At 43.6% G+C, this 22,587-nt stretch overlaps 1 protein-coding gene across 11 annotated transcripts in view; it reads left to right on the top strand.

The window, feature by feature from the left end:
• The window catches only part of LOC146046377 (myelin regulatory factor-like), a 170,791-nt gene that overhangs the window by 25,457 nt on the left and 122,747 nt on the right, over positions 1-22,587 (top strand). For 9 of the 11 annotated variants that reach the window (XM_083165646.1, XM_083165642.1, XM_083165653.1 and 6 more), the window contains exons 1-2: positions 17,022-17,055; positions 18,619-18,678. The exons of 1 other annotated variant lie outside the window; for it this stretch is intronic. In XM_083165646.1, the coding sequence (XP_083021772.1) occupies positions 17,037-17,055; positions 18,619-18,678 (79 nt within the window). In that variant the 5' untranslated portion in view covers positions 17,022-17,036. Of the gene's footprint in view, positions 1-16,990; positions 17,056-18,618; positions 18,679-22,587 lie in introns of those variants that run through there. One more of the 11 variants, XM_083165648.1, reaches the window with a different exon arrangement.

Raw genomic sequence — 22,587 nt, 5'->3', positions numbered from 1 at the left:
GTGCAAGGGTCCATTTAGCAGAGAAAGGTTTGGGGAAGAAGCACAAGGGCAGAAGCAGGTTGCCCCAAGGACAATGTTGTTGTTTATTTTAGCTCTTCCTTACAGATGGCCATTCACAAGTCTACAATCGGTGGTCCTCATAATTATTGCTGTTGGTGTTTAATAGCAATGGCATTAAACTATTGACAATTTGACAGGTAACCTTTTTAAGCCATTGATGGACACCCTTGCTGTCAGTCATGGGAAGGGAAGGTAGAACGCCAATCTGGAAAGGGGAACACTATGGACAGGGCCAAGTAATGGGGTGGGCCTATGTGCTGTAGACAGGGGAAACAATAAACATTGGACCTCCACCATGGAAGGATAAAACATTGACCATCAGTAGCTAACCATGGAAGGTCTTGACCCCACCATCTAGACTTCCAGATAGAGTGTACTCGTACTTACGCTACAATCTCTGTCAATCTCCCACTATTATATGCTCTGTATTAGGTTGTTATATATTATAAGACCCCTCTTATATAATAAGTGTTCTACCAAAGTAATCAGAAGGTCCTCATTGGACTTAGGGATTTGTTACAATGCTGGCAATCAAAATCCCTGCACCATCCCAGCTGCGGCCATAACACTGGTGCCGGAATACTGACATCAGTGTGGATGCAAACGCTGCAGATAAAGGATACTGCTGGGCAGTACGGATGGTGTAATGGTTAGCATTACTGCCTTACAGTGCTAAGGTCATGGGTTCGATACCCACCATGGCCCTAACTGTGCGGAGTTTGTATATTCTCCCCGTGCTTGTGTGGGCTTCCTCCAGGTACTCCGGTTTCCTCCCACAATCCAAAAATATACCGGTAGGTCAATTGGCTCTTTACAAAATGGGACTGATGTTAATGTTCAAATATTACCTGTGAAATTGCAGTTGAGTGATATAAAACGTCTGTGTCATCTCTACGCCTGCCACATGCATGATGCCATTGGTAATAGAGGAATTGCTGTTGATAAGATTAGAAAACGGAAATAATGGTTTAGAATAGTAATACCATTTCCTACAAGGATGTGGATGATCGCTTTATTTCTAGTTCCTCTTCTCACCCAGAGGGTTTCTATACTGTACCTATGTACTAAGATTTGGGAGAGGCGGCTGTCACTGGAATTACTTGTGGGGCTTATTTCTCCTGCCAGGGAAAGCATAGATCCCTTACCACTTATGCTGGTGTAGTCTCCTGTATACTAACCATGCTGTGTCAGGTATTCCTGCACGTGCACCGGAACCTGTGTGCAGCCAAAAAGCTACGGCAAACAGTGTAATCAGGGTGCTGAGAGATGTGTATCTGTCCCTACACACAAAACTGTATGTGATTCACGTATCTATTATCTTCCCTCTGACAACTCAATTGTTTATATATTAATAAAAAGATACTGGGGGAAAATAAAACACAGATATTGATTGGTGAAGTCATGCGGACTAAAGACCTGATTCAGGTTGAATCGATCCCCGGCGTATTTGTGCCGGGGACTGATGATGCGGCTCTACAGGGGTTGCTGTACGAACAACTTCAGCGACTAACACAGTCACCGACGTATTCTCATGGGGAGGGAGGGGGCAGGCAGGGGAACGCCCATGAAAATGCAGGCGGGGCAATGCCTGCTGGGGGTGGGCGGCTGATGTCACATGACCTTAGCGCCCGGCCTCTCTTCAGCGAACTCCGGCGGAAATTACCGTCAGAGCAGATAATACACCAATAGACCACCAGGGATAGCTCAGCATGTACCCTCAATTTTCCAGGGATATGGGACACTATGAAGGTCAACATACATTAGGTTGACCGCTGAATGTCGACAGGGCTTATGCCGACACCTGAAATAGGTTGACGTGACTAAGGTCAACAGGGTTGGAAGGTTGACACAAGCATTAGGACTGCAATAGGAAGGTTGACAGTCAAAAGGTCGACATGAAGTTTTTACAGTTTTTTCGAGCTGACTTGTGCCGACAGGCGGTATTTCATACCCTACCATACACTAGGGCGTGGTGGGAGAATATACTATTGTGCTGAGCTCAACGAGGCACCGAGCCTGAAGCATGGCGAGCAGACGCGGTGCACCGATACGGTGCACCGGGTCAGCCGATACAGCCTACCGCAAAATTTGGGTCAACTTTTTTGTTTAAAGCTCATGTCAACATTTTGACTGTCGACATTCCTATCTTGACCTGATGCTTGTGTCGACCTTCCGACCCTGTCGATCTTAGCCATGTCGACCAATTGTAGATGTCGACCTAAGCCCTGTCAGCCTTTAGCTGTCGACCTAATGAATGTCGACCCAATGACCCATACCCATTTCCCAAAGGTGGCAGCTCCCGTTAGCGTAATACAGGGTTCTGCTACTGCTATGGCTTATTGGTAAGTCGGGGAAGACTGACATACATTTCAGCAGATACGGGCCCTTATTCTGGTTCACTTGCAAAGGCAAATTTCTTCTCAAACGGACAAAATGGGGCCTTATTTTGGTTCATTCTTTCTGACAAAATCCTTCTTAGATGGACAAAACCATGTGCACTGCAGGGGGGGCAGATGTAACATGTGCAGTGTGAATTAGATTTGGGTGAGTAATTTTGTTTCTGTGCAGGGAAAATACTGACTGCTTTATTTTTACACTGCAAAATAGATCTCACTTTGAAGTAAAACCCCACCCAAATCTAATTCTCTCTGCACAAGTTACATCTGCCCCCCCTGCAGTGCACATGGTTTTGTCCATCTAAGAAGGATTTTGTCAGAAAGAATGAACCAAAATAAGGCCCCATGTGCACTTCACTGGGGGCAGATGTAACATGTGCAGAGAGAGTTAGATTTTACTTCAAAGTAAAATCTATATTGCAGTGTAAAAATAAAGCAGTTAGTATTTTCCCTGCACAGAAACAAAAAAACTCACCCAAATCGAATTCTCTCTGCACATGTTACATCTGCCCCCCCCTGCAGTGCACATGGTTTTGTCCATTTGAAAAGGAATTTGCCTTTGCGAGTGAACCAGAATAATGAAGGGTACACACCAGAACGACAAGGGCCCAATCCCATCAATCTAGATGCAATTCCGGATGTAGATTGTAGGTAGATTGGGCCCTTTTGTGTCCCGATCCGATGCGCGGCCCCGCGGGTCGGTCGTTATTCAGAACCTTCCTGCAGCAGGTAGGATCTAAAAACGACCATACACCCGGGTGCGGGTCGCGATCGGATCGGAACCAGCTCACGTAGCACATCGTGAGCGGGTCGTGCGCTCTGCGTGAACGAGAGTGGGTCGGACTACCCGCTCACAATGTGCATCATGAGCGGGTCACCCTGGTGTGTACCGGGCATAAGTCAGCAAACAGATTGCCTTAACTTTACTTCTAACTCTTCCCCAGACATCTTACTGCACACACACCTATGCCATAATGCTGACATACCGCAGGATGTGCTGATTGATGTCAGAGATTTAAAATATTGAGTATGTACAATGCCATTATTGAAAATACTGCCGACAGTCCATTAATTTACGGCTCTGGATACTTTGCACATTCCTTGGTGCCATGGCATGTCTGGTATGATGTAAACATTGTTCTGAAACATGCAAAGGCTTTCGGATTGTAATGGTCCTACTAGCCAGTCACTAGACATGAGGTTAATGTCAAATAGTAAATGCACACTCATGGGATTTTTTTTATGTCTCCATCTGAATAATAGAATGGAATTACAAAATAAATGATTAAAATGTCTGTGCGATGCACGTGCCTACAACAATAACTATTAAAAGTTGTTCTTGTTTCCAGGTAAGACTTCTCACAAGTATAATACAAATGCCCCCTTACCTAAATATGGAGCAATGGTAGATTAGAAAATGAAATGGCCTAGAAAATACGTATAAAAGTGACTTCCAATGCTTAAGGTCAAATACACTGTAGCTGGGGTTACCACAACAGTAGGCAAGGTTTTCACTAGAGGCGTGAAAGGAAAATGTCTTATGCAACCTTTACTAAACACAATACCAATTGCATCCCACTGAGCTCCAAATAATACTGACTGGGAATGGTGACCAACATATTTATTACCAGTTTCTTATATAGCGCACACATATTCCGTAGCACTTTACAGAGAAAATTTGAACATTCACATCAGTCCCTGCCCCAGTGGAGTTTACAATCTAATCTATAGTCCCTACCACATATATACACACACACACACACACACACACACACACACACACATTCTAGGGTTCATTTGTTGGGAGACAATTCGCCTACCTGTATATTTTTGGATTGTGGAAGGAGGCTGGAGTACCCGGAGGAAACCCACACAAGTAAACTCCACACAGTTAGGGCCATGGTGGGAATTGAACCCATAACGTCAGTTCTGTGAGGCAGTAATGCTAACCACTACACCATCTGTACTGCCTCATACAACACAATCCCCAACACAACAGCAATCCTGTTGAATGTCATACAATACACCGAGCATCCTAGTGACTGCCACACAATATACAGAGCATGCCAGAGACATCCATACAAAACAGAGAGCATTTCAGTGACCACCATATAATAGAGCATCATAATAACAGGCAGACAATACAGAGAGAATCCCGGAAGACACTTTACAACATAATTTATTTTACATTATTTAACTCTTGAAAAACCATTAATTTCTCAATCCAATTAGCCACAAAGGAGTTGGGGTGCCGTTGCAAATGTGTAGAAACTCAACCACTTTGAGACCCAATCTCACTGGGACATGCAAAACCAGAGGTACCATAAGTGCGAAAAACAGATTCATTCACTCCAGCAGCAAGGTGACTCCAACTTCATAGGGATTGATCCCCAGTAATACAATTAGGGGTACATTTACTAAGATGGGAGTTCTACTGAAGATAGGATGTTATCCATAGCAACCATTCAATTCTCTTATCTTCTAGAACAGGGATGGGGAACCTTTGGCTCTCCAGCTATTGTTGAACTGTGTATCCCAGCATGCCCTGCAACAGTTTAGCATGGCCAAATAGCAAAGCTGTAGCAGGGCATGCTGGGATGTCTTTAAAACCTGGACTGCCTTGAGGAGTGAGGTTGGGAATGCCTGATCTATAGTTTTCGTGACCACAGCCCCTACAATAGGAGACTGATAGAGGTGTCATGGACGGTTCAGCTATTAATGGTCAGTTGTTTTTACCACTGTGGAGGGGAACGATGATCAATGACCCCTCGTCATCCACCCATCGAACCTGTGCCGCCAGTGTTCAACAGCGACAATGAACCTCTATCAATGCCATAGATGGTTGCTAATCGGTGGCCACTGGCCTGCTAAAAGTTTAGTGTCCTTATCAAACCCCCCCACATCCCCACCCCAATGTCCCATTTTAAGTGACTTGAGATCGTGGAGAGATATTCAATTGTTGCTCTTTGTAGTGCTGATCTGAGTAACTATGGATGGGTTTAGCCAAGCGCACATTGCCTAAACCCGAACAAACTACTGGGCGCAAAGTCAAAAGTCATGTTTGAGCGCTCAAGCGGGGGAATTTTTGCTTGCTACAGCTCATCACCCCCCCCAGGGGCAGGGGGTGTTTGATGTGATTTGAAGTGCAGGCGCCAGTAGCTGATCGCACTCCAACAAAGCAAAAATTGAATATCTCTGTTGACATTTGAATTACCCCCATAAATTGATTGCAAATGTTGCATTGTCTGGTCTCACTTAGTGTTGGTGTCTGGCCCTCCCCCCGATGTAATGTGATTAAATGGAAATATGCTATTGATATAGAATAGATTTCCATGCATGAATACATGCGTGTGTAAGGTGTACAGCCTAGGAAGAACGAATGTATGTGCATTGTATAGTGTGCTTTGGCAATAGGCACTGCTGATCGTGTCAGAGAATGTGTGTATGTATTTGGAGGGGGTGCCTGGGGGGACCCATTGTATTTTTTCTCAGCAAACTACTCAGCTGTTTAGGTTCAGACAGTCGGCTCTTTGCCCTGTTTTCATTACACACATTCTTCAGTTTTCTGGCTGTAAAATAGAACAGGATCGCCCATTAATATAAGCACAGCAGCTTTTTAGGACGCATCGGCAGCTGACAGTTAGTTATTTTAATGTGCCAGAATAAAAATGAAGAAAGACAGAGATATGGAATAACAATGCAGGTCATGTAGGCCCCTGATCCACAATAAACAGCACAGCATGGCACCATGTGCATGGCAGCCGGTCAGCCAGTGTCGGTACCTTGGAAAATGGATCAGGATGCCGACGCTGGTGAGTATGTGGACATCAGTAGCAGGTGGCCAGAGGCAGGGGGGTTGGGGTCAGGCTGCTGGCGGGGGGGGGGGGGGGGATATACTCCTGTCATCGGTATGTATCTAGTATGCACAACCTACTCACAACCTCCCAACTTTGGACTCTGCTGGACAAAAGGGGCTTGGCTTCATGGAGGTGGACATGACCTTGTGTGGAAGGGGTGTGGTCTAGTGCAGCAACCCCCATCTTTGTAATCAGGACAGTGGGGGGGTACGTACACAGAGTTATATTATTACAATTTACATGTAACAAATTGGACATGTAAATTTATTCTGAATGCAGGGAACTTGCAGGCGACAGCCATGTTGAAGAAGACAGCTTACAACGTGCCTCCAAAAACTGACATGTTGCCGAAGCAAAAAAATTGGCTTTTTGGCAAAAATGGATGCAGTAACTGAAGCACACCAGCAGAGAAATGGGGCACAATGGTTGAAAATTAGTTCACCCATGTTTCATATAGATATAAAGCGCACACACACACACACACACACACACACACACACACACACACACCTACCTACTACACAATGCTAATATGGTTAGCTGCATTATTTCCGGTGCATTGATTGCATTTGTCCTTAAAAGCTTATGTTTCTGACGTATTATTAGTCCTCTCTTTTGTTCTTTCCACCTGACCTGTAACCAGCTCCCAGATTAAGGATATGGATGAGATAAGGAAAGGTGAGGTGGATGCATTCTCCTCATCCTGGATGTCATCTCGCCACCTCAAACTTAATATCTCAAAAACAGAATTAATTATATTTCCGCCAATAAATACAGGTTGAGTATCCCGTATCCGAATATCCGTTATCCGAATTATTCCGAAAACCATACATTCCAGAAAGTGAAAAAAAAATTTTTTTTTTGCTAAAAACTCACTGGGGACATTTGTAACAGCCCTACTGAGGACATGATATGTAACTGGCACTATATATATGCAAGACAATGATTGCTTGGCATTCAAATTCAATATCTGAGATAGTACACACATTTTGTTTCATGTTTGGAAACCTTGTTTTTTGAACAAATAAAATATATTTGTGTGCATTTCATGTGTTTGATGTGTTTATACAGCATAAATGCAAGATACTTCAAAATACATCATTGAAATATTAAAATATTCCGAAATACGGAATAATCCGTTATCCAAAATTCTCCTGGTCCCGAGCAGTTTGGATACGGGATACTCAACCTGTAGTAGTTACCAAGCTAATATCTATATGGCTGTTTAGAAGATGACAATCACTCCTACCTCTCAAGCTCGCTGCCTAGGTGTTATCCTTGACTCAGAACTTTCCTTTGTACTGTACCCCACATTCAATCTGTCTCAAAATCATGCCACATGCACCTAAAAAACATATTTAAAATTCGCCCTTACCTTACACAAGACACTGCAAAAACTCTAATCCATGCTCTCATCATCTCATGCATTGATTATTGCAATAGTCTCTTTATTGGCCTTCCCCAATACAGACTCTCATCACTACAGTCCATCATGAATGCAGCTGCGAGGCCAATCTTCCTAGCCAGACGTTCATCGTCTGCAAAGCTACTCTGTCAGTCACTCCATTGGTTACCTGTATTCTACCGTATTCAATACAAAATTATTTTACTTACACACAAAGCCATAAACCAAACTACACCAACATACATATCTTCCAACACGACCTCTACGCTCCTCCCAAGATCTGCGTCTCTCATCCACACTTCGGGCTGCACCCACTCTGTGAAATGCCCTCCCAAGCCCAATAAGACTCTCCTCCAGTCTCCAAACCTATAAGCGTTCCCTAAAAACTCATCTCTTCAGGCAAGCTTATCAAATTCCAGAACCAGTCATAGAACCTTGCGTTCTGGTGGAATCGATGCAAATAAGAATACAGTATCTATCCTTATGTATCAATGCCTATTTCCCTATAGATTGTAAGCTTGCGAGCAGGGCCCTCCTACACGTTGACTGTCTGTAAATACCCTGTTTTGTTGTATCACTGTCCCCTATGTAAAGCGCAACGGAATATGCTGCGCTATATAAGAAACTGTTCATAAATAAATAAATAAAAGTGACAGGCATACTGAATGAATGGCATACTGAATACTGCAACTGATGACCCAAAATGGCTGCCACACTCGTTGTGGTATTTTCATACTCTCTGTATTTCATGTACTGTAGAACTTTTTTTTTTTAGATTTTTTTTTATTGAGGTATCATGGATGAATAGCAGTGCTTTGTGCACAACAAATTCACTTGTTAAGATAATAGGTACAGTAAGTGTGAATAGTCACAAAAATTAGTTATTTGCAGGGGTTAAAGTGGGGTAGAACTGAGTTCCACCACCTATAATGGTAAGGGGAACTCAGTTCCACCTCCACCACTGCCCTGAACAGTAATTCCAACAGAAAAACCTGCCCCAGCGGCTTCCTTTTTCTGGGACTGCATTTGTGATGTCATGCTGTCTCAATCGTGGAAGTGAACAAGAGAGAAGAGGAAGCTTCTGGAAGGACAGAGATAGATAAGTGTATGGAGGGCACTTACTGTGGACATTTTGTGTAAGGGGTACTACTGCTGTGGGCATTATTTGTAAGTGACACTACTATGTGGCATACATGTATAAGGAATACTACTGTGTAGTGTATCTTGAATATGGGGCACTGCTGTCTGTCATAACATGAATAAGAAGCACAACTTTATGGTATAATATGAATCAGGTTCACTACATGTGGTGAAACCAAAGAAATATATTCTGCTATAGAATATAGATGGGCGCCTGGGGTATGAGGTGTTTCCCCAAAGCTGCTGCTGGGGTATCGGGTTAGTCAATCCCTATTGGTAGCAACAATAAAAACAAAGAGCAAAAAAGCAGCGCTTAAATTACAATGAATAAAAACCAGTTTAGTTATCATTTGCTTTATAAAATTACTATCAACAATACAATATCATTAACATAGCATAATAATAAAATTATTAAAATAAAGAATCTCACTGACAGGACAAAAAAAATGTAGCTCGGCTATCCATCCTGTCAGTGAGATTCTTTATTTTAATACTTTTATTATTATGCTATATATATGTACAGTATGTTAATGATATTGTATTGTTGATATTCATTTTATAAAGCAAATATTAACAAAAACTGTTTTTTATTCTTTATAGTTTAAGCGCTGCTTATTTGCTTTTTATTGTCACTACATGTGGTGTAATGTGAATACGATTGTGCTACCCTGGACCTGGCATGGGTTCCTCCTATTGGATGGAGTGTGTGGACAGCACCAAACACAAGATGCAGATTGGTGTTTCTCCTGCTAGTATTCTAGTTAGGTACTAAGTTGTATTCTTAACCCCTTCCTGACACAGCCAGTTTTTGCGTTCCTGACAGAGCCATTTTTTTCAAATCTGACATGTATTACTTAAGTGGGTATAACTTTTTTTTGCTTTTACTTATCCCAGTGATTTTGAGATTGTTTTCTCGTGACACATTGTACTTCAAATTAGTGGTAAATTTGGGTCGATACAGTCTGTGTTTTTTTGTGAAAAATACCAAAATGTCGTAAAAAAAATGGAAAATTTAGCAATTTGCAAAATGTTTTTATTTTTTGCTTGTGAGCCAAATAATCATACCACTCAAAATAGTTAATAACTAACATAGACCATATGTCTACTTTATGTTTCCATCATTATTTCAACTTTCTTTTAATTTTTTTGGACACTAGGAGGCTTACAATATGAATAGCAAATTTTCAAGAAAATTTCAAACACTGATTTTTTTAGGGACCAGTTCAGTTCTGATGTGACTTTGAGGGACTTGTATGTGAGACACCCCCATAAATGATGCCATTTCAAAAACTGCACCCCTCACAGTATTCAAAACAGCATTTTGGAAGTTTGTTAACCCTTTAGGTGTTTCACAGGAATTAAAACAAAGTGTAGGTGAAATTTCAAAATTTCATTTTTTTTGCAGATTTGCAATTTTAATACATTTTTCTAAGGAACACAGTAGATTTTACTAGAGAAATGTGACTAAAAATTGATTCCCCCAATTCTTTTGTTTTCAAAAATATCCTATATGTGGCCCTAGTGTGCACGTTGACCAAACCACAGGCTTCATAATAGAAGGAGCACCTACTTGATTTTGGAGCCTCCTTTTTATGAGATTATTTTTTAGGCACCATGTAGGTTTCTAGGCACCATAAGATGCTAAAATTTAGGAACCCCCCCACAAGTGACCCCATTTTGCAAACTACACCCTTCAGGGAATTCATTTAGGGGTATAGTGTACATTTCAAACCCCCAGGGGTTTCACCAATTTTGATACAACTGGGCTGTGAAAATGAAAAAATTTAATTTTTCATTTTCACAGCTCAGTTGTATCAAAATTGGTGAAACCCCTGGGGGTTTGAAATGTACACTATACCCCCTGATGAATTCCCTGAAGGGTGTAGTTTGCAAAATGGGGTCACTTGTGGGGGGGGTTCCACTGTATGGGTGCTTCAGGGGTCATTCAACCAGAATCTGTGCTGCAAAATCCAAATATCACTCCTTCCCTTCTGAGTCCTGCCATGCACCCAACTGGTATTTTTTGGTCACATGTGAGGCATTGCCATACTCGGGAGAAATTGGGACACAGATTTTGGGGTGCTTTGTCTCCTTCATTCCTTGCGAAAATGAAAAATTTTGAGCCAGATCTGCATTTTTGTGTAAAAAAATGTAATTTTTTACACAAAAATGCAATTCTGGCTCAAAATTTTTCATTTTCGCAAGGAATGAAGGAGACAAAGCACCCCAAAATCTGTGCCCCAATTTCTCCCGAGTACGGCAATGCCTCATATGTGACCAAAAAATACCATTTGGGTGCATGGCAGGACTCAGAAGGGAAGGAGTGATATTTGGTGGTGGAATGAATGGTGGGTGCTATGTCGCATTAGCAAGACCCCCGAAGCACCAATACAGTGGAACCCCCCCACATGTGACCCCATTTTGATCACCAGCTTTGGGAGGGGGGCTGGCGCTGCGGCTGGTGGGGGGGTGGGAGGGGTGCTGGCGCTGCGGCAGCCGGGTGGGTGGGAGGGGGGGCTGCCGGGTGGGAGGGGGGGGTGGGAGGGGGGGGTGGGCTGGCGATCGGTGGTGATCGGTGCTGTACTTAACAGCACCGATCACTGTATATATATATATATATATATGTGTGTGTGTATATATATATATATATATATATGTGTATATATATATATATATATATACACACATATATATATATATATGTGTATATATATATACATATATACACATATATATATATATATATATATATATAGTTCATTTAATCCCATTCACTTAAAAATCATATTCTTCCTCCTGCTGTGCTGCGGCTGGCGGGGGGGTGGGAGGGGGGCTGGCGCTGCGGCTGCTGGCTGGGTGGGAGGGAGGCTGCCGGGTGGGTGGGAGGGTGGGCTGCCGTTCGGTGGTGATCGGTGCTGTACTTAACAGCACCGATCACCACCGATCTCTGTGTTACCGAGCGGCTTAGCCGCCGGTAACACAGAAAACGCTGCAATTGGCTGTTCACTTTTGAACAGCCAATCGCAGCGATCGCCGACCGGGGGGGGCACCCCTTCCCCCCCTGGGCGGCGAGGGGGGATGTCTGCTGTCAGGGACAGCAGACATCTCCAAACTGTCACCGCGTCTATAGACGCGGTGACAGTTAGAACTCATGACGTACATTTACGCCATGTGTCGGGAAGTACTTCCCGACCATGACGTAAATGTACGTCAAATGTCGGGAAGGGGTTAAAGCTATGATGGATTAATACTAATGGGAATCATATATTGCTACTCTTCTAACAACCAGGCGGCAAGCCTGGTTGTTAGAAGAGAAGCAATATATGATTCCCATAAGTAGGAAATGAAGTTTACATATTGTTCTTTATTTATGTTTCCAACCAGTCAATATGGAAAAGAAGAGTTTTGTTGTGCTGTCTTGCCAATCCTGCAAGCTAGTTTTCCTACCTGCTGCACCTAATGAGAGTAGCAATTTCTTGCCTTCTAATACCCCTTTCATACCGCACCTCGGGCGTGGGTTATTGCCAGGTTGGTGACGTGTCGATCTAGGTTGAGGTGTGGTGTGAAAGTACCAAAGCTTTTAACCCAGGTTGAGGAACCCAGCAATTCGACCCAGGTTATAAGACAGGTTAAACCCGAGCCACCCTCTGTATAATGGGCGATCTGGGTTTAATGTGAAAGCGACAAACCCAGATAAGTGCCGGGTTGCACCTGGGATTGAGATCCTGGGTCTGACTCAGCATTGTGATATAAAATGGGTTTTAGGCTATTCTGAGGTTTGGGTTGAAAATTTTAACTTTTCTGTATTTCATAGTTCATGTAGTGTGTTATGTTTATAAACTTTATTATGTCCCATTTTTGTTAAGTTTCTTGAGTAGTAGTAGTAGTAGTAGTAGTAGTAATAGCAGAAGTAATAGCAGCAGCAGTAGTAGTAGCAGTAGTAATAGCAGTGGTAGTAGTGGTAGTAATAGCAGTAGTAGTAGTAGGAGCAGCAGCAGCTGCAGTAGTAGAATTAGTGGTAGTAGTAATAACAGCAGCAGTAGTAGTGATAGCAGTAGTAGTAGTGATAGCAGCAGCAGCAGTAGTAGTGGTATTAGCAGTGACAGTAATAGTAATAGCAGCAGTAGTAGTAGTAGCAGTGATAGAAGTAGTAATAGTAGTAGTAATAGCGGCAGCAATAATAGTAACATCAGCAGTAGTAGTAGTAGTAGCAGCAGCAGCAGTAGTAATAATAGCAGCAGCAGTAGTTGTAGTAGCAGTAGTAGTAGTAGCAGCAGCAGCAGTAGTAGTAATAGTAGTAGTAGTAATGGCAGCAGTAGCAATAGCAGCAGCAGTAGTAGCAATAGCAGCAGCAGTAGTAGTAATAGCAGAAGTAGTAGTAGTAATAGCAGTAGTAATAGTAGCAGCAGTAGTAGTAGTAGTAGTAGTAATAGCAGTAGTAGTAGTAGCAGCAGCAGCAGTAGTAGCAGCAGCAGCAGCAGCAGTAGTAGTAGTAGTAGTAATAGCAGCAGCAGTAGTAGTAGTAATAGCAGTAGTAGTAGTAGTAGTAGTAGTAGTAATAATAGCAGCAGTAGCAGTATTTATAATAGCAGTAGTAGTAGCAGCAGCAGCAGTAGTAGTAATAATAGCAGTAGGAGTAATAGCAGCAGTAGTAGTAGTAACAGCAGTAGTAATAGTAGCAGCAGTAGTAGTAGTAATAGCAGTAGTAGCAGCAGCAGTAGTAGTAGTAGTAATAGCAGTAGTAGCAGTAGTAGTAGTAAAATCAGCAGCAGTAGTAGTAGTAATAGCAGTAGCAGCAGCCGTAGTAGTAGTAATAATAGCAGTAGTAGTAAAAGCAGTAGTAGTAGTAATAGCAGTAGTAGCAGCAGTAGTAGTAAAAGCAGCAGCAGTAGTAGTAGTAGTAATAGCAGTAGTAATAGTAGCAGCAGCAGTAGTAGTAGTAGTAATAGCATTAGTAGTAGTAGCAGCAGTAGTAGTAGTAGTGATAGCAGCAGTAGTAGTAGTAATAGTAGCAGCAGCAGTAGTAGTAGTAGTTAAGGAGCCCATACACGCTCCGTTTTGAGGCTCCGTTCTGTACTGCAGCACATACTTTTTGTACCGTACTATGTGATGCGCGGGAGCGCGCATCGCATAGTACAGAACGGAGCCGGACACAACGGAGCATGTATGGGCTCCTTAATAGCAGTAGTAGTAGTAATAGCAGCAGCAGTAGTAGTAATAGCAGCAGCAGTAGTAGTAGTAGCATCAGCAGAATATTATTAGCAGTAGTAGTAATAGGAGTAGTAATAGCAGCAGTAGTAGTAGAAATAGTAGTCGTACTAATAGCAGTAGCAGCAGTAGTAGTAGTAACAGCAGCAGTAGTAGCAGCAGTAGTAGTAATACCAGCAGTAGTAATAGCAGCAGCAGCAGTAGTAGTAGCAGTAGTAGTAGTAATAGCAGCAGTAGTAGTAGTAATAGCAGCAGCAGTAGTAATAGCAGTAGTAGTAGTAATAGCAGCAGTAGTAGTAGTAATAGTAGTAGCAGCAGTAGTAGTAGTAGTAATAGCAGCAGCAGTGTAGCAGCAGCAGTAATAGCAGCAGTAGTAATAGCAGTATTAGTAGTAGTAGTAGTAATAGTATAAACACTGCTAGTTGTTCCAGTTATACTGTAACTAGCTGATATAAAAATAAACCTAGATATTTTATCAGTTTTATTAGAATGTCATATTCAGTATTATATTTTGTAGTTCATTTTGTATTTGTATTTAATGAGTTTATTCAGAGGTCATCAGTGCTGGGCTGCAGTAACACCACACGGCCCTCACCTGTATCTTACTTGTGCCATCTTCCTAATCATAGTGCTGAAGATGGAAAGCAAAGGTGAACTGGTATAGAGTAAAGGCCCCCATACATTAGGCCGACTTGTCCTAGGGACAAGTCGGACCCAATTTACCTGCGAGCCGCCCGGCAGCTCCCCGGGAGGCTCACATACAATCTGGCACTTGATGTGCCATTTTTTACATGGGATAAATCGCATGCGATTTATCCCATGTTAAAAAAAAAACCGGGGAGCTGCAGGGCGGTGAGCAGTAGTGGGGGCGGGCAGCGGCAGTAGTGGGGGCGGGCGGCGGCGGCTGCGGTGGTGGGGGCGGTCAGCGGTGGTGGTGGGGGCGGTCAGCGGTGGTGGTGGGGGCGGCCAGCGGTGGTGGTGGGGGCGGGCGGCGGGTGCGGTGAACGCTGCTGACCTGGCAGTGTACTTACTTACATAGCAGCAGCGGGGACGGGCAGCGCAGTGGCGGCTATTATATTTTGAAAATACTTGTCAAATGACCGGCCGCTCTCTGATTGGCCGGAGAGCTCTCAGCCAATCAGAGAGCGGCCGGTCATTTGACAAGTATTTTCAAAATATAATAGCCGCCACTGCGCTGCCCGTCCCCGCTGCTGCTATGTAAGTAAGTACACTGCCAGGTCAGCAGCGTTCACCGCCGCCCGCCCCCACCACCGCTGCCCGCACGCACCACCGCCCGGCCAGGTCAGTCAGCCGGTGCTCAGGGACCCGCTGCCCGCCCGGTGTCTGCATGCATATGCCTGTCAGGTGGCAGGCATATGCATACAGGGAGGTCGGATGATCTTATGTGCTGACCGTCCGACCTCCCTGATCCGGTCCGATGCGCACGGGACCGCGCATCGGATCGGATCAGACATCACACACATACGATTTTGGGCCGATTTCATCCGATTATCGGCACCAAGTGCCGAAATCGGATGAAATCGGACCAAAATCGCATAGTGTATGGGGGCCTTTAGAGTCTTTGCTTTCTCTGCGAGGTGGCGGGTACTGGAATCTGCCACACCGCGAGTATCTAAAGCTACCGCGTCTAATTCAGTACACCGCTCAGGATGAAAACGCACCATTGGCCGGCTAAGCTGGATAGAGCTGGATCCACTGACGTTGACCTATGCAGTATCGATCAAATGTTCGGATATCGGATAATCTCTGGTTTTATCCTACCAGGATGTTTTTAGATTGTGAAAGTAAACTAAAAAATATACGACAAGCACAGAGGGGATGCAGTCAAAATCCCGACGGTCAAAATTCCGACTGGGTCATAATACCGACAAGGACAAAATCCCGACAAGGTCAAAATCCCGACATTTCAAATCCCGACAAGAAGAAAATCCCGACAAGGTCAAAATACCGACATATAGAATGTACAGGTGAAACAGTCAACATGACTTTGTGTCGACAGGTCGCGAGGTTGACATGGTTTTTGGACCCGACATGTGCCGACAGGCGGTATTTCATGCCCTACCATCCACTAGGGCGTGGTGGGAGAATAATATAGCGTGCCGAGCGCAGCGAGGCACTGTACCCAAAGCATTGCGAGCGAAGCGAAGGGCTGCGGTTAACTTCCAACTGTGTCCATGTCGACTGTGTCGACATTCGTGTCAATAAACTGTGAAAAAACCCATGTCGACCTCACGACCTGTCAACACAAAGTCATGTTGACTGTTTCACCTGTACCGGTATTTTGACCTTGTCGGGATTTTGTCCTTGTCGGGATTTTGTCCTTGTCGGTATTATTACCCTGTCAGGATTTTGATCGTCGGGATTTCATACCGAATCCGCACAGAGAACACTTGCAATATACACACAGATAGAGCCTTGGCAGGAATTTAAACCAAGACAGCGAACAATAAACTGAGCCACCATGTTTCCTCTGTTTTGCCCCTAATTCTAAATTAAACCGTATGAGTGTGGATTTTTTATGTTTGGATGAAACGTTAATAATAAAGGTACATATGAAATATACTGTAGTTGTTTTCCATGTGAGTGGAAGATTGTGCCCATGTGCCATTGCACAGCCTACTACAGTGCAGTGTTAGTATGGTCACCCAAGACTGCTGTTTAGTGAAGTAAGCTTTCACTCTGTCCCTAAGGAGCTTTTTGGGAAAGTTGCACTTCTGGAGTGAGCTGGTGACAGAGGGAACCTAGGCGTCCTGGTACAGCTGTAACACATGACTGCCCCTAATGTAATCCCCTCCCAAACCCAAATCCTCTCCCAAGCCTACAGGAACAAGTGGCTGCAGCAGTAGCAGCACGCCCCTCCGGAGGGGGCCTGGAGTTTTTGCCTATCTTGGATGAATAGAACTGGAAGCAGGTGTGGGACAGAGGTCAGAAGCTGATGTGCAGGGCAGAATGCTTTGGATCAGAGCAGGTAACAGGGGTCAGTGACCCTGTGGACAGGAATTTTTATACGATTGCTTGTTTCCATTGCTCACTTTTGATGGATGTGTGATGTTGTATAAGGCAATGCTATGAGCCATTGCCCTTGTATTCCCCAGCATATGCTGTGAAACAGACTTTTTGTGTTGGCTATATTCTCAATGCTTACAGTACCAGCCCAATTCTGTAGGGAACAGGCACAAAATCATACCTGCATAATGTATTTGCACATTGTTACTTTGTTGTTGTACTTATAATGTCCTGTAGTATTTATAGTTTCATCTATTTTTATTTTATTATTTAAGTTGTGTGTCACTATATGCTCAAATATTATGCGAATTGCTTTTGCTTAATCCTTTAATCTTCTCTTAATGCAAATAATAATTTAGATTTGTGATTCTACATCAAGATGGGTGTGAGTGAATGTGCTTAGTATATCACCTAGGACGGGGTCACTATTATTTACAACCGGATGGGTTTACTTTGCCACCCTAGGGTACAGGGATACCTTTATTTACATCAGTAAATGTCTGTTACTGACTCCTCCCACTGTGATGTAAAAGGTATTTGGGTCACTCCCACCAACACCTGGAGCTGCTTACTTTTGGTGCTGCATATGGTCATGCTGCTGCTGCAGCATCTCCTGGGTGACCAATTCCCACTAACTGCTTACTATGAATCAATTCGTAGCAAGCAGAGTATGAGCTCGGAGTTGCTGTGCTTATACTCAGGGAAGCGACAGGAAGGATACCTCAGCTGCTCACAGGATACAAAGTAGATACAGTTGCTTTGGATGCAATTAGACTTTTATTAGTGCCAATAAAGGGCATGATTCTGTTTCACTCGTAAAAGCAAATTCTCTCTCTAATGGACAAAATCATATGCACTGCAGGTGGGGCAGATGTAACATGTGCAGAGAGAGTTAGATTTGGGTGTTATTTTGTTTCTGTGCAGATTAAATAGTGGCTGCTTTATTTTTACACTGCAATACAGGTATCAGTTTGAAGTTCAAACCCCACCCAAATCTAACTCTCTCTGCACATGTTACATTTGCCCCACCTGCAGTGCACATGGGACCTTATTCAGGTCGTTGAGGGTTAGTTCGCAAGGGGTCCGATGTTTTGCGTCTGCACCCTTGCAAGTGGGTGGTGGTGGTGGGGGTGGGGGGGGAATAAGCAATAACTATGGATAATTTTACACAAATAAACAAAAAATTTAAACTTAATGGGGGTGATTCAGGTTAGCTTGCTGTACTACAGGTGGGGCAGATGTAACATACATGTTACAGAGTTAGATTTTAGGGTACAATCTAACTGCTTTTTTATTACACTGCAATATAGATATCAGTTTGAAGTACACACCTCACCCAAATCTAACTCTCTGCACATGTTACATCTGCCCCACCTGCAGTGCACATGGTTTTGTCCATGAGCAAACCAAATGTGCTTTGTGACCCAACCTGAATCACCCCCAATATGTCAAATACAGTTTATGATGTATTTTGTTTAAAACTGCAAATTGATTTAACATCTAATAGTCTCATTCCTTATTTAAGCCCTCTATGGAAACTCCAACTACAGGAATACCAACGCTGGCCTCTCCCCCACAGTAAATGGTTAGTAAGATGCTCAATGAACGTGATATTTTTTCTGTGTCTGTGTGAAACAGTAGGCTTCCTTGTGATTGGATACATTACAGTTAATACACCTTCCAAGGGTCCCTCACAGAGACCAAATACTGTACAGTTGTGTCCCTGGATGTTTTGCTTCAGTCAGTGGCGGAACTTGTGGGTGTTGAGCCCAAGTGCAAAAATATAATTAGGGCCCCCCTCTTCCACCCCAACCCAAGTCTGCACTATGCAACACAGAAGAGGGTGACAGGGGGAGGCAGGGTGCAACAAAAAAAGTGGGTGACAAGGGGCAGCAATAAACCCCTTAGTCCTCAGGGCCCCTGAGCACTGCACCTGCTCCATCAATGAAAGTTTCACCTCTGGCCTAAATACACCACTCTGCATGAGATACCAGGTGCCATAGCATTTTATGGGTCCCATGCAACTCTGCTAGTGTCTGTTTTTTGGTTGTTGTTGCTAACATTGTGTCTTAACCCTTTAAATGCCAAGTGAATTTGTCGTATTAGGTCTGAAAATTGCCAAGCAAACATTTTTATTTCTCATAATGGCCCTTATTCTGGTTCACTCTCAGAGGCATATTCCTTTTGAAATGGACAAAACCATGTGCACTGCAGGGGGGGGCGGGGTAGATGTAACATGTACAGATAGATTTAGATTTGGGTGAGTTATTTTGTTTATGCGCAGGGTAAATACTGACTGCTTTATTTCTACACTGCAATATAGATCCCACTTTGAAGAAAAACCCCACCCAAATCTAATTCTCTCTGCACATGTTACATCTGCCCCACCTGCCAGTGCACACGGATTTATCCATTTCAGAAGGAATTTGCCTCTGAGAGTGAACCAGAATAAGGCCCAATGTCCTGTAATGTTTACCTTATATAGGAAATATATTTTTTTTACACAACTTTTTTTAATTTTAATTTATATAACAAATGTGAGCGACGCTGGTATTATTAGCAGATATTTAGAACATCTCTCACACAGATGGTGGCACTCAAAGGGTTAAAGCAATGGGGAACATTTCAATTACAGTCTAGTATGTATCTAGTCCCATTGTGACTGGCACATGGACTGAACTCCTTTTAGTGCTGCAGTTTGCCACTTACCAGACACAACTAGCTGTAACAGTTATTATACAGTAATTCCACATACAATACTTTGCAAACCATTAATTATATATTCAGTCCACACTATACTCATAGCACCAATATTACCCGTGGACGGTGCTGAAGCCTGGGAAGTTTGATGTTTTCCATGGACATATAGAAAACGCATATGACCTTGGCCCCGTAGCTGGAACAATTGCCCTCCCTTTTATTACGCCCACATAAAAAGTTATATACTTCATTTCATGGATTAAAAAACTGGCAAAATCCATAGTGGGGTGCAGACTATCGGTGGTACTTTTCTTCCTCCACTAAAATATGGACCGTTAGAGTGGGTAGTCCCCAAGTCCTAATAAAGTGGTTGCATACCCTCCAACGTGACCCATTCCATTAGGTAAAAAATGCTCTGTGGCAGTGGCAGTTGCAGAGGTTTGGCTCCAGCACAGTCCAATATTCAAATAGGGGAGCCACACCTACTGCCACCCCAAACATCACTGTCCTGGACTCACTGGCAGTTGATGTGACCCCCCTCTTTGAATATTGGACTGTGCTGGAGCCCCACCTCTGTAACTGCCACTGGCAGGGAAGTCCAGGAACAGAGCATTTTGTACCTAATGGAATGGGTCATGTTGGAGGGTATGTGGTTGCTGTGGCAGCTGATGACCGGGGTTATTAGCGTGCATGCTTTATTGCACATTACACAGCATTTTGTGTAATAGATCTTATCTGGCATACAGGTTACATAGTTTAAAAACAAAAAAACAGTTGTTGGAGCTGAAGTGCAGATTATCAAGGATATATATTTAGTTAATTCATTGATAGTGATCACAGTATTGATGAAGAGATAGTGGGGGTTATTCAAGTCCATTCCATCCTCTGTGCATTCGCACGGAGGAACGATGGTGCACATCTGCGCATGTGCAGGCGCGTTTCTGCGCATGTGCAGACGTAGGGTGCGTGCACCCATGGCAAACTTTCGGTTCTGTGCTGGCTCATTACCATATGGGAACGCCCAGCGTTCCATGGGTGTTCCCATGACAATGTTAGGCATTCTCATGATAATGAGGCTGTGACGTGGGTGCAGGGGGCTGGCAGCTGACATCACCGGATGTCAGCTGCCCGATCATATCAGTGCCAGCGTGCAGGCATATGTAAGTGACTTAAAAGTCACTTTTATATGCGTGTATCTTCCACATCTTTCGAGAGATGTGGGCGGTTACCCGAGGCCGAGGCATACGAATGGATGTTTATGCTAAACATCCATTTGCAACCTGTGCGGGCAAACCTGCACTGCGAGGGGGGTGGGTGGGCGTGGGGTTTGGTGGATTTGCAAGGCTGCGAATTCGCAGCCTTGCGAATCAACCAGAATAACTCCCTGTTCGCAAATTGGGCAAAACCATGTGCACTGCAGGTGGTGCAGATGTAACTTGGTGGGGTGTGTTGAAACTGAAATATAAATTGCAGTGTAAAAATAATGCAGCCAGTATTTACCCTGCACAGAAAAAAAATAACTCATATAAATCTAACTCTCTCTGCACCTGTTACATCTGCCCCAACTGCAGTGCACATGGTTTTGCCCATTTTGAGAACAAATTTGTACTGTGATCAGATCTGAATAAGGTCCAGTGAGTATTCTCCAAGGCCCCCATACACTGGGCTATTCTGTGGCAATTAGGTTTTTTTTTTCCGTGTGATTGCAGCAATAAATCGCAGGAAAAGAGCCCAAATTGCAGGTGAATGAAAGCGGGTCCGTTGCAATGTTCGCCCCCGTGTGCATCGCACTGGACCCTCTGAGTCGCAATCTGCGGAATTGCTTCCAGCTCCAGGCAGGCTCGGCAGGGATTACATGTGATATATCTCATGCAGAAGAACCGCATGTGATATATCGTATCCGTTCCTGCCGTTCATTTCCATTTGAAAGGTCAACAGGCTCAAAATGTCAACATGAAAAAGGTAGAAACATGATAAGGTTGACATGAGTTTTTCATCTTTTTTTTGTGTACAATTGTCAACAGCTGTCGACATGGACCCTCGATTAGTATAACGCGTATCCTCGCATGGTTCATGCTGCCAAAAATGCTGTCAAAATTTTCACCGCACCATATTTCTGGAGATTCGCACATGCCTAGTAGGATCTGAGCGCTCTAGTGCTCAGATCCTACTACACAGTGCTGTTCCTGACAGAGAAGAGGGGGCCTGGCCAGAGGAGGCTGCACGCGGGCCTCCTCCTCTCTTTAAATGCCCCTGCAAAGACGCACCATTGATCACACTGTCATATGTCTGAACAGCACTAAGGGTGCTCAGAATGCCTATCATGAGCGATCTGATGGAGCCTGGACAACTGGCACAACCTCAGATGCCCCTGAAACGTGCTTGGCAAAACTGCATATAACTCACTGTGTGAGACATTGCTAGTCAATTGCTGAATGTTGCAGTGCAGCTAGAACACAAGCACGGTATGCCAGAGTTTTATAGGCAAAACTGAAGTATACACAACGCTGCAGTGTAGGGGACAATGATGGCAGCACTTGTAAATGAACTCTTTTAATTAATTACTTACTTTAATTACTCTTTTCATTACTAATTTTAGTTGATCTCCTCTTTAAAACTTGGCAACTCCTGGCTGCCATGTTCTAACAGTTTATTGGTTCATATCTTATAGCAGTATATTGATAACTGGGTATTGTAACTGAATAACAAAGAACTCAGAAATTAAGTTCATGAATGTGCTATAAAGAGGATTTGTTTCTGTGTCCAAATCTATTTTTTTTCCAGTCTTCTATAA

The sequence above is a fragment of the Crinia signifera genome, chromosome 11 (genome assembly GCF_055691185.1).
Source record: "Crinia signifera chromosome 11, ASM5569118v1, whole genome shotgun sequence".
Classification (NCBI taxonomy): domain Eukaryota; kingdom Metazoa; phylum Chordata; class Amphibia; order Anura; family Myobatrachidae; genus Crinia; species Crinia signifera.
Note: the sequence above shows the minus strand (reverse complement) of the source record. Positions and strands in the feature narration are given on the sequence as shown.